Raw genomic sequence first — 12,709 nt, forward strand, 5'->3', positions numbered from 1 at the left:
TCAAATAGCCAGGACATTGATTTACATCTTTTACAAACAACAGCAAAGTGAATAGTTCAGTATCTAGTAGCAACACAGTGGTTTATAAGTTTTGTTAGATCTTTTGATAAGACAGTAGGGACGGTGTTTCCTGCACATTCTGCCTATTAAACAGGTATCCTGGGTAGCTTTGGGGGCCCATTTATCTGTAAGATCTGACAAGATTCCAACCCCAGGCAACTGAAGATGTTCTTCTTTTCCTGTGTCTTCCCCACTTCAAACATCCTCTTCTGCCATTTAATGTCATCAAGGGGTTATTTGACCACAAAGCTTTGGCCCAGGGATGAGCCCCTCCTGTCCCCGACCTCTTCAAAAAAAAGGCATCAAAGTAGACAGGCGTTTGTAGAGAAGTTCACCTTTAAAATTGCAATCCCACATGGTATTCTCTGTGGGCAGAGGAGCTCCACGGGTGAAGGAAGATGCCCCTACAGATCAGCCCTCAGAACTCAAACCTCCATCTGTATTTACTCTTCAACCAAGATAAGAATGACTTTGTTATTCATTTGTATCAAGACAAAAGCACAAGACTGTCAGAACCTATTCCTAGCTTTGTACATTCACCAGTTTCTACCTGAAATGCTTCTGCAAACCATGTGTCCCTTCAAAGGGGTAAAATCATCATTCACGCCATAAGCACTTGCTTTATGTAGAGACGCCATGAAAAATTAAATTATCCTATGGGTGTTTGCAACAATTATTTTTACAAATTATTCTAAATTGTGGGTCTACTATTCAGATTTTATTTGATTAACCTCTTCTCCTTTGTGATTCATCAAAGAAAAGAGAAGAAAAAACAAGTCCGATTTTAATTAAAAACAGCTTCATGATATTAAAAAATAATACAGGTAGAAAACACCAAAGAAGAATTCCATAGGTTTTCTTCAGTAATACCAAGAAGCAAATTTCTCCACCCTCCTTGAGAGTATAACAAGTGAAATGTGATGTCAGCCAAATAATATTTTAAAAATTAAATTATTACAGTTGCCCTTCTCTACCATCCTCAATCCTTTCAACTTCAATTTGCAGTTTTATGCTTAAAAAAGCCACCTTCAACATACCGCTTTGTTGTCCCATCTCATCTACCAACTCTTGTACATAGCCCCATGCAAACCTTTAGAAATACGAGATTGTGTGAAGTCTGATTGAGGCTATTCCAGATCAGTTTGACATATTGGCTAATAAACTGACCTCAGAAACCTATATTTCAGTACCACTTAATGATTTCAAGGGGTTTTCATGGTTTAATTCCATTCAAAGGTGACACCCAATCACAGAATCACCCAAAATGGCTGACATTGGCAGGGACCTCTGGAGGTCATCTGGTCCAACCTCCCTGCTCAAGCAGGGCCACCCAGAGCCAGCTGTCCAGGAAGGCGTCCAGATGGCTTTTGATTATCTCCAAGGATGGAGACTCCACAACCGCCCTGGGCAACCTGTGCCAGTACTCAGTCACCTTCACAGTAAAAAAGCATTTCCTGATGTTCAGGGGGAACCTCCTGTGTTTCAGCTGGTGCCCATTGCCTCTGGTCCTGGCACTGGATACCACTGGGCAGAGCCTGGCCCCGTCTTCTCTGCACCCTCCCTTCAGGTATTTATGCACATTGGTAAGATCCCTTTTGAGCCTTCTCCAGGCTGAGCAGTCCCAGCTCTCTCAGCCTTTCCTCATAGGACAGATGCTCCAGACCCTTCATTATCTTCATGGCCCTTTGCTGGACTCTCTCCAGTATGTCCGTATCTCTCTAGCACTGGGGAGCCCAGCACTGGACCAAGCACCCCAGGTGTGGCCTCACCAGTGCTGAGTAGAAGGATCCCCTCCCTCCACCTGCTGGCAGCAGTTTGTCTAATGCAGCCCAAGATACCTTCAGCCTTCTTTGTGGCAAGGGCACTGTGCTGGCTACTCACGTTCAATATGATGTCCACCAGGACCCCCAGGCTCTTTTTTGCCAAGCTGCTTTCCAGCTTGGTGATCCCCAGCATGTCCCAGTGCCTGGGGTTTTTCCTCTCCAGGGGCAGACTTTGCAATTCCTCCAGTTGAACTTCATGACGTTCCTGTCAGTCCATTTCTCCAGCTTGTCCAGGTCCCTCTCAATGGCAGCACGACCCTTTGGCATGTCAGCCACTCCTCCCAGTTTGGTGTCATCTGCAAACTTGCTGTGGGTACATTCTCCCCCAACATCCAGATCAGTAATTAAGATGTTGAACAGGACTGAATGCAGTAGGACCCCCAGGTGTACCCTGGGGTACACTGTTAGTTACTGGCCTCAAACTAGACTTTGCGCTGCTGATTGCCCTCTGCACCCAGCCATTCAGTCAGTTTTCAATCCACCTCACTGTCTGTTGATGCAGCCTGTGGGTCAACTGTTTCTCTGTTGGGATCTTATGGAAGAGAAGTGTCAAAGGCTTCACTGTCAAAGAGCAAGTAGACAATATTCACTGCTCTCCCCTTGTCTACCAGGCCAGTTATTTCATGGTAGCAGTTAATCAAGTTGGTCAACTATGAATTCCCATTGGTGAAGCCATGCTGACTACTACTGATGATTTTCTGGTTCTAAGATCTCATAAAACCGCTTATGAAGCGTAACATTTAAATATGGTTTCTCAAAAGCCTCCCAAGGCGACAACCAAAAAGAGTGATAATTTTGCCACATCCTCTAATGAAATGTGCAGACATTTCCAAAAATTTTTCATCACTGAAGCGGTGTATCTGAAAACGCACAACTCTGTATTTAAGCAGTCAAAAATCTACCCCCAGTTTAAATCACTAGAAAGTTGAATCACGTGCATCATTGACTCATCACCTCCATAGTTAAAAAGGTGGAAGCATCCCTGATGGCTCCCTGGTTTGACGGTGCCCTATTAAAACATCTATTCCAAGTGATGATACCCTCATTTGTACAGTTTGCCATTTCACAAGAAAGAAACCTGCTGCAAGAGGCATTTTAATAGCGCCAGTCTGATCCCCATAAAAGCCAATGTTGATAACTCACTTAAGCAAAGCAGCTGAAGAAAAGACTCCTGGGTCTTGTTTTTCATTCCAATAAATGGTCAAAATTTGCTGCTACTCATTACCGAAGATTTCATTAACTGTGTGCTTTTATGGGCAACTAGTAAAATTTAATGTACTATTTTCCATGATTTATGTCCTTTCTGATTATACCCTTTCTGCCTTCAATCCTTCTAGAGAAAAGGATACAAGTTCATAGTGCCCCAAAGGCATAATTTAAGATTTGAAGAAACGTCACCTGCTAGTTTCTGGTGCTGGATCCTTGTTCTAACCCGTGTGTGGAGACAATGAGCAACAAATGGGCAGCTGCCTTAGAAATGGGTCCTTTACAAATTTTAGTCATTTTCTTCTCTGCCTTACTGCCAAGCCCAGAAGAAAATGGGTCCCAGAGATCAATAACCTCAAAGCCTCAGAGCAAATCTCCTCTTTCTAAAACCATTGTTCACACAGTTCCATCTATAGTTTTAAGGATGTTATCCTTTCAAAAACAGAGGCATTTTAATTTGATAAGGCCACTCTTTCAAACGCATTGTAAAAACATTTCATTCTGAGCAAACTGTACAAAACAACTCTGTAAGCCACATTCAAAACCCTCCTAATACACACAAGCATAAAACTGACTCTCCAAATAAAAAAATAAATGCACGGTAGTGAAATATCTTACATTGGGACCACGTATAAGAATGAATAATGAAATTATATAGGAAGAGTGATTGTTAGCCATTTGGCTTTCATGACAAGGATCTAAAATTTTCTCGATTTTCCCTTCCCCGAACACACACACACACAGGTTACACGCATCAGTGCTTAGCGTAAGTCAGAACACGAACCATGAGTGAGGATCAGTGAGAGAAATCAGTCCTGCAAAAACAGACACGCAAAAAGTTATTTCATGGGCTTTCATGTCTACTGTGTAGTTGCAAACTCTGCTTAAACTGCAGGAACAGACTTCCTCTAGGTGCAAAAATTTACCCAGAGATAAGAACAAACTCAGCTTTGTGTGCAGCACTGCAATGAGAGCGGGAGAGAATCCGACTGGATTCCCACCACCTTCCGACCCAGTCCTCAGTTGGATTTGCGCAAATGCAACAAATGATAAAGAAAAGTCACTCAGCTGGCGTCAGATCCTTAGGTGAGGTTAACAGGAGAAAAAAAAAAAAAATCTTTTATGTATTTGTTGAGCATGTTTGAAGTGGAATCAGCTGTGACCACCACCAGAGAATGCCATGATGGCATTTTTAGAGCCACCTTTAAAATTGAACCCTAAAGCTCTGGCTCCTGCAGGTATTTTGGAGGGCCAGCCTCACAGGTCTCCACATGTTTTCACCTACAGAGAAGTACCTGCGTTCTTGAAGACACGAGCAGTAACTAGAGTTGACCTTAGAACCCACCATACTACTTGGATCTAGAAGCTACAGTTTTCTCTTAGAGCTGAGAAGTATACATCACTGAAGTATATGATCTGTTCAGCATAAAATTTACATATGCCATCAATAACAGTATTAATTGTCACCACCTTAGCTCATCTTTGTTGGATTTCTAAAATGTATTCTCAGGAAAATTTCAGGAAAGGGCACCCTTGGGTTTGCTACGTACTGGGTGAGCACATTTTATAGTTCCAAGAAGAGCCTGGCAAGGCAGGAACCTTCATAAATACTCTTCAGAGTACAGAAGGTTCAAGCAGAGAAATATAATTTGAAAGTGAATTTATTTCTCTGAACTGGCATGAAGGGAAAATGTTACTGGTGAACTGCCGTATCTACAATCCTCAGGTGAACATTACTAAAGGTTTTGTTTACTTTAAGTGCAGCAGGAACAGCTTTAATTTCCTTATAAAGATTCTACAGCACAAGGTAACATCTCCTTTGGGAAGCGAATGCAGAAAGGACTCAAAATTTTGGCATCTTTACTGAGATGGGTTGAATGAGTCAGTGCTTTATAATGACATGCATTAATATGCACGGCCACTTTGTTTCATCAATTAAAAGCCAAAAAACTTAAGTGACTAAAGGCAGAAACAGCTTTCGTTATGCATACACATAAGTTCTAAATTCTCTTATAGTTCCGCAGTCCTGAAAAAGGCTACTTTTAAATAAAATTATGTGGAAAAAATATACATAAGTACATTGTGCACTTGAAGCAAACCCATACGCATACTTTATGCTGATCAAATGTTTTCTATTATAGTCTAGATCTTTCCCAGCCTGAGGGACACTTGCCCGGCACTTCACTGGATGATACGGAGCGTAACAAGGAGCCAGGTAAGACATTTTCTGGTGCATTGGGCATGAAGAACAAGAACAGATCTGCAAAAATGAGAATTTTTGAGGCAGATTCTCAACTGACCTATACTGATTTACTAGAGTTGAGGATGAAGCCATGAAAGGCTTTGTTTTCAGGAATTAGGAGTGAAAGGAGCCATGCCAGTTTATGTTCACAAGCAACTGAGTTCTTAGAGCCCACTGCTGTGGTTCTTACCTGTTGCTTGTACCCTAGAACCTTCATTCAAATACAGTATGAAGTAACTGTTCATCAGGGCACATTAGGACAGGAGATCTTAAACACCATCAACATTGCATCGAACAAATAAAACTAGAACTTACTGATTTTTTAGAAGTCTCGAGTCAGAAAACATGTATCTAGCTATGCTCTGTGAATGCTAGTACCATTTCTTGTTCTGCTGTCGCAAGTGATGAATAACACACCGTTTTCTCTTCTTCTAGATGCAAACATTCCCTGGTATACTGTGGGGGAGAACCACCAAAAATAAAAAAAAACCAAAAAGGAATAACTTGGAACAATCGGGTACTGATGGATGAAAAGCCGGACATGAGCCGGTAGTGTGCGCTGGCAGCCCAGAAGGCCAACCCTACCCTGGGCTGCATCAGGAGAAGCGTGGCCAGCGTCAAGGGAGGGGATTGTGCCCCTCTACTCTGCTCTGGGGAGACCTTCCCTGGAGCCCTGCGTCCAGCTCGGGAGCCCTCAGCACAAGAAGGACATGGACCTGTTGGAGCAGGGCCAGAGGAGGGCTACTAAAATGCTCCGAGGGCTGGAGCCCCTCTGCTCTGAGGCCAGGCTGGGAGAGTTGGGGGTGTTCAGCCTGGAGAAGAGAAGGCTGCGGGCAGAGCTGAGTGCGGCCGGTCAGGGCTTCCCAGAGAGGGGGTGGAGGCCCCATCCCTGGGAACATTCCAGGCCAGGTTGGCCGGGGCTGTGAGCAACCTGATGTGGTTCAAGGTGTCCCTGCTCCTGCAGGGGGGTTGGGCTGGGTGACCTCTGGGGGTCCCTTCCCACCCAAAACATTCTGTGATTCTATGATTTAAGATCATCAAGTCCAACCGTTACCCTAACCCTGCCATCCCACCACTAAAACATATACGTAATACATACATATACATAAGACACACGTATACAACTAACCCACTGAAAAAGAAGTAGGTTAACATTTATAGTGGTGAGACTGGGATTCAGTTTTTTGTGGTTTCTTTCCTCAGCTCCTGGATTCGGTTTGTGTAGCAAGATCTTGGTAGTGGGGGGGCATTTGTCTTTTATGACATTTTGTCTTCCGGAGGAACAACTATGCGTAATGAAGCCCTACTTCCCGGGAAGTAGCTGTACATCGCCTGCTAATGGGAAGTAGAGAATAAAATCTTGTTTTTCCTTTTGCTACTGCACGCAGCCTTTACTTTTACTTTTTTTTTTTTTTTAATAACTGCCTTTATCTTGACCCAGGAGTTTTCTTTTTTTTTCCATCTCATTCTCTCCCCGCCTGTGCTGCTGAAGAGGGGAGCGATAGAGCGGCTTGGTGGCACCTGGTGTCCACCCAAGGTCAAACCACCACAGCTCCCCCAATTCATGTCATCTTCAGCAAGAAACTGAGCTGAAATTCTCACCGATCACAGGGACAGAACAGGAATTCTTAAGTTTCTTCCCCAGAATTTTCACACAGTTCTTCTCTTCCAGGTTTCCATGACCAAGCTGCAGTTTCCAGCTCTGAAAGCTTGCACTGGCATGTCACAAGTGACTCCTCACAAACCTCCACTACATAGAAATACAGCCTCAGGCTCAGAGACTAGCCAACCCTACAGGAGCGGGGCTAAATAATAAAAACCCCTACAAGAGCAAAAGATAAGAATGATCAAACGAAAGTGTCCAAGAGGCAAGCATGACAAGAAAAAACAAACGAGCGGGCAAATAGAAGGACAAAAGAATTAATAAGGATGAGAAAAGAAGGAAAGATTCTCTGCATTTGAGGAACACTGAAACAGTCAAGTTTTGAAAGGAAGAGCAAGAGAGATGTAGGTCACTTCTGTATTATTCATTTCATTCATTTGTTAAACAAGGACAACCCCACTTATTAATCTACTGAAACAATACCAGGATTAATTCCCCATCTGTGCAGGACTTTCAAAGCCTCGTACAAAAACACCACTGAAACCGAGTGTTTCGCTCAGTGTTTGTTGTAGTAACAGGCATACAAAGATCACCACCAGATTATTCTTGTGTACAGATAGACCTTTAGTCAAAGTTACAAAGTTCCCACAAGGAAAAGCTTTGACCTTTTGGCTCCAACACAGCAAAAACTTCTGCAACATCTACTCATAACTTCCAGCCTACATTAAGTAATGTAGAGGAGACCTCTATGCAAACCGAGCTGACTGCAAATATCTCTTCTGCCCAAGATATCAAGAACACGATCAAGATCAGAACAGGCACAGAAAACCATGTGTATTTACCATGTGAAACACTGGAACAGGTTGCCCAGAGAGGTAGTGGAGGCCCCATCCCTGGAAACATTCAAGGCCAGGTTGGATGGGGCTCTGAGCAGCCGGATCTAGTTAGCGGTGTCCCTGCTCCTGCGGGGGGTTGGGCTGGGTGACCTCTAGGGGTCCCTTCCAACCCAAAACATTCTATGATTCTATAACTGAAGCTGATGGTGGGGGAGATGGGGGGGAAGAATGATTTGCCAACAGAAAAAATGCAGATATGGTCACGTTCTGCCCTGGACTCACTCCTTTCATGACATTGCGCAAATCACTTCCTAACATTTTATCTCAGGACCTCCCATCTGTGGCCATCCATGGAGAGGGGATGATATGTCTACTACTGCTCCTGTAAAATCAGCTCAAGATCTACAAATTGATTCTGTAAGGAATGCATGGGACTTAAATACTCACTGCTGGAGCTTCCAGGAGTACTGAACTGGGAAGTTTCAAGGAACTTTCGAGGCGTAGACAAGTTAGTAACATCCATAAGAGGTACAGAAGAGGCATCTTTCACAAGTGAACTGCGTGAGGGGAAAGAATTAAAGCCAACACTTTAATGTTATTTACAATCTCGGTTCACAACAAATAATCCATTAGTTTCTTAAAATTTGTAGGCTTAAGCAACAGATATACATACTTAACACACAGTTTTGATCCAAGAAGTTTAAAAAACCTAACTTAAAGCACAAGTCCACAGATGAATACAAGTGGGTGTGTATATATTCAGATTTGAGTGAGAAGGGAAAAAGAAAAAAATAAATGAGGGAACACTGTCACATCAAAGGCAAAATTCGGTACCCCAAGGCCTCTCTGAATTTAATAGCCCGCTCGACTTGTCTGGTCACAGCAACACGATCAGGCCATAGGCACACTGGAGCTTGCCATAGCATGTGACCCTCTCCAAACAGACACGTTTACCTCTAGCACAATTAACTGCTGCTAGTGTGATGATAAATTAACAGAGAATTATTAAGATTCTTCTGGGAAACTACATACTGGGGAGAAGAGATGCTTCCATTTCCATGGCTTCTGTCAACTACTTAAACTACTTTTCTAGTTCCCCTTAGAAACCTCCAACCTTTTTCCTCCTCTTCAAATTCCTGTTCTGTGCACACCTACATGCATCGCTCTCCAAATCAGCCTTCTTTCTCAGAAAGCAAAGACTTTCTACTTGGTCATTTTCATAATAAATTTACATAGTATTATTTGCCAAAAATGCGTCATGCTGCCCCAGCTGCATAACAAAAGGCACGAAGCAGGATGTGGCAGGGGAACGCAAGCAAGAAATCATTCTTAAGAGAAAGAAGTGGAGAAGGCTCCTGTAATGAAGTTCAGTATGTTCCCTTAGAGGTCAAAATGCTTATAGAAACCTGCCAAGACAAAGGCTGAGCTTACTATCCTGTACTCCCTATACGCCTACAATACCATACTTACAGGGATTAGCTATGCATTCCAGCTCAGCAATGTTACACAGAACACACTTAAAACCAATACAAGACATAATTATAAGCATTATTGCATCCTGGTCAACAGCCACTCTAGGGCAGCACGCTAAAGCAAAGCAACAAGACTGTCCTTGATGCAAGGGTTCATGTTATCAAATATCAATGATGTGCAACTAGGAATGTGGGGGGAAAAAAAAAAAAAAAAAAAAAAAAAAAAAAAAAAAAAAAAAAAAAAAAAAAAAAAAAAAAAGACAGAAAACAAGAAAAAGATAAGGGTCCCTGTAGCAGTCATACAAAACTGCAGTTAATTAGCAGTCACATAGTCTGGGTACACCAAAGCTTTCTGTCTGTTTTTAATTAACAAGATGAGTAAGGAAGAGACTGATGACTTGCTAGCCACCCTCCTTCCTAGAATTTCAACTTCAATCAATCCTTTATTTCGTAAATTCATTTAACATAACTTACTCTCCTCTTATTTTTGGTAAGCATTTTTTATTCCTTTTCATTATAAAATGCTAATTTATCTTTTCTCTTCTCTGCATCTTCATCATATGCTGGCTCCCCTTTTGCTCTCCACCCCTGTTTATTACCTCTGCTACTCTACAAAAGTTACCTTACAATACTGTGCCTCTCTTTTCTAGCCACTCCCTCCCTTCCTTCCCTCCCAACAACTCCATTGCCCTCAAACTCAGAATTCACAAAATTAGGAAAAAATAGACAGGCACCTACGCTTAAGCTGAATTTCCACAGATCAGAAGCACCAACCAGGTAAGAAGTTTCAACATTTTTAAAACACCTTAGAAACACAACACAGCCAAGACACTGCTCAGGCACTTCAGTATTGCAGCCTCCAGCTAGTAACCTTATGGTTAGCTGGAAGTCTTTTAAACCTTGGACATTTGCTAGAAAAGATGAGCAATTTTTCCTGTATTCTTCCCTTTGCCTGACCTGAGCCTCATGATCATGACATTTGTAGGAAAGGTATATGCATCAGAGAAGGAAAAGAATGCTAGAAGGAATTGACCTCATCAGAATTCTGTGGGAAGCGGCAAAAACCCCACAGAATCACTAAGCAAAAGTGAAAGAAGAAGAACAGGCTGTTCACAAGCTCAAAGGTGCATCAACGTCTTTGGAGTTTTTCTGCTCTCCACAGCCATAAGCATGAGAAATTGGCTTGCCAAAAATTAAAGGTTGTGGTGTGAGTCAATGGCACTCTCCCAAGAAAGTTTCTACTTATGCAAGGGAGAATGTTGTCCTCCTCCCGCCCAGACCCGTTGCCCTCAGTTATCATCACACCAAACCCACCTTATTCTCCCTTTCTCCTTGTTGCGTTGTCCTACTCGGTTAGTTGATTTGATGTAAAGATGACGGTGTAATTCATCTATCAGGACCAAATGCATGTTCATCTTCTTACTGTGGAGTTCCAATCGCAGATCACTCAATCCCTCCACCTGAAGAAGGGGACCCTCCAAGGAGTCCACCGCTGACACCTGGAAGGAGAACACATGTGACAACTTTTAAAGCTCAATTCATTCATCTCTCAGGACTTTTCTCTCTGAGTGCCTGAATACCATGATGATTCTATCTATAAACCCTTTTAAAGCAGAAACCATTTAAGTAGTATTTCTTTATTTCTTTTCCTAAAAGAAAATTCAATATATAAAAAGGGTCCAATATCCAAACAACTCAGATTTAATGAGCAGTCTTCAAATATTTTGAGCATATGTATAAAACAAGTTAGTTAAAACACAGTTCATTAAATAAAAACCAAAGCACAGTTTATCACAAAATAAGATTATCAAGTAGAAAAGTGTTAGGAAAAGATCTTGACAATGATGTTTGATTGCCTTTATTATTTTCATTACAAAAACACCAACAAAACATTATTCCCAATTCTATAAACGGGGAGAAAATGGCTCAAATTTTATTTGCCTGAAGTGATGACATAGCTGAAAAAGCTTAGGAGGCCTCTGCTAGCCTACATAGCTGCTATGTCGTGTAACCACACAATTTCAGTAAACACAGCCATCAGATTAATGAAAGCTATTGCTAATTCAAAGGTACTTTTGAACTCTAAAGAGTGTGTGTGGGGGGGTTATTAAGGCTCCAATTAAGGAAAATAACTTTATACAAGCAACAGAGTAACAGACAGGGATCTAGAAGTGTAGTACCGCAAAAAGGCCATATTTAACATTTCTCTACTGATGCACTTCAGTAGTGACCAGCTGACATCCAGTGGGCACGAGGCTGAGGAACCTCATTTCCATTTATATCCTAAAAACCAAACATGGACAAAAGCCACCAGGAATGACAAACCAGTGCATAAAAGCAACACTATCAGTTTGCATCTCTCCCAGTTTACTTGTTTTTCTATTTAACAGAGCATCTCCACAGTTACAAAAAAAAAAAAAAAAGTCATCCCTTTGCAGTTTGCAAAATCTGAAAAACTAGGAATAGCGTGTTTTGCATACAGAGATTTAAAAATTAAAAAAAAAGAAATCATTCCCTAATAACTGAAGATACTATTAGCAAAATAAGACATTTGCTTGCACTTCAGGATTTAAGTTTATAGCAAACCTGTCAGTTAAATTTTAAAAATGAAAAGCAAGGAGATACAGTAGGTAGACAGCCAAGCTAAGGTCTGGTCCCTTAATACCAGTAAATATTAAGTATACTGAAAGAACATCTATCAATGATGTATTACTTTGCTTGCCTCCAAGTCAAGAATGACCCTGAAATAGCTTTGGGGAAGTTAGGCTTTTTCAATTAAAGGCGGTTTCTAAGAGGAAGCTGCACTTTTTCCTTTCTCCTGCAAAATTTTGCCATGAAGTCCCTAACTATGAAATTCTTTTCTCCGCATGGGTGATGAGAGCGTGCACTTGCTGCCAGTCTTTAGGCTAAAGCTCAGTCTTGAGAAACAATCTGTCCTAGTTTCAATCACAGAGGAGTGAACATGCTCCTCCTAAGCCCACCAACGCTGCAACTTCAACACCATTGATGAGTTTCCCACCACTTGACACAAAGCACTATCCATCCTCTTTCTTCCCAGCATCTCTGTGTGAACAGTTACGGAAGTTTGGCCGTAACACATCACAAAACCACACCACAGATGAAGCAAAAAAACCAAATTCACTTCTCCCCAAAAAGCTGACACGCCAGAGTTCATACAAACGGAGAAGGCTCAGCAGGCACGCAGACACAGCTTGGAAACCTTTGGCAGAAGTGTAAGTGCTAATTTTTATCTTCTTCCTTTGGCAGGTAGAGATGTACCCCAAATCTCCCAATTCCAAAGGCGCTTTAACCTCACCAGTCACTTCAGGGGCGTTGCAGGCATTCATCACGGCCCTGAAAGCTGTCAGCAATTGCACCAAAGCAAGAACAAGATCAGGAACAACATTTGTCAAACTGAGAAGCTGAGAGATGAAAATGCAGTGAGGGAAGAATGGAAAGCAAGCAGG

At 42.0% G+C, this 12,709-nt stretch overlaps 1 protein-coding gene across 4 annotated transcripts in view; it reads right to left on the reverse strand.

Moving 5' to 3' along the window:
* EXOC4 (exocyst complex component 4) overlaps positions 1 to 12,709 on the reverse strand; it is a 456,935-nt gene that overhangs the window by 399,033 nt on the left and 45,193 nt on the right. For all 4 annotated transcript variants that reach the window (XM_035903884.1, XM_035903885.1, XM_035903887.1 and 1 more), the window contains exons 5-6: positions 10,557 to 10,741; positions 8,218 to 8,327 (exon numbers count right to left, since the gene is read on the reverse strand). In XM_035903884.1, coding sequence (XP_035759777.1) covers positions 8,218 to 8,327; positions 10,557 to 10,741 — 295 coding nt within the window. The remainder of the gene's footprint in view (positions 1 to 8,217; positions 8,328 to 10,556; positions 10,742 to 12,709) is intronic.

Source organism: Egretta garzetta, unplaced genomic scaffold (assembly GCF_000687185.1).
Source record: "Egretta garzetta isolate BGI_Z169 unplaced genomic scaffold, ASM68718v1 scaffold260, whole genome shotgun sequence".
Classification (NCBI taxonomy): domain Eukaryota; kingdom Metazoa; phylum Chordata; class Aves; order Pelecaniformes; family Ardeidae; genus Egretta; species Egretta garzetta.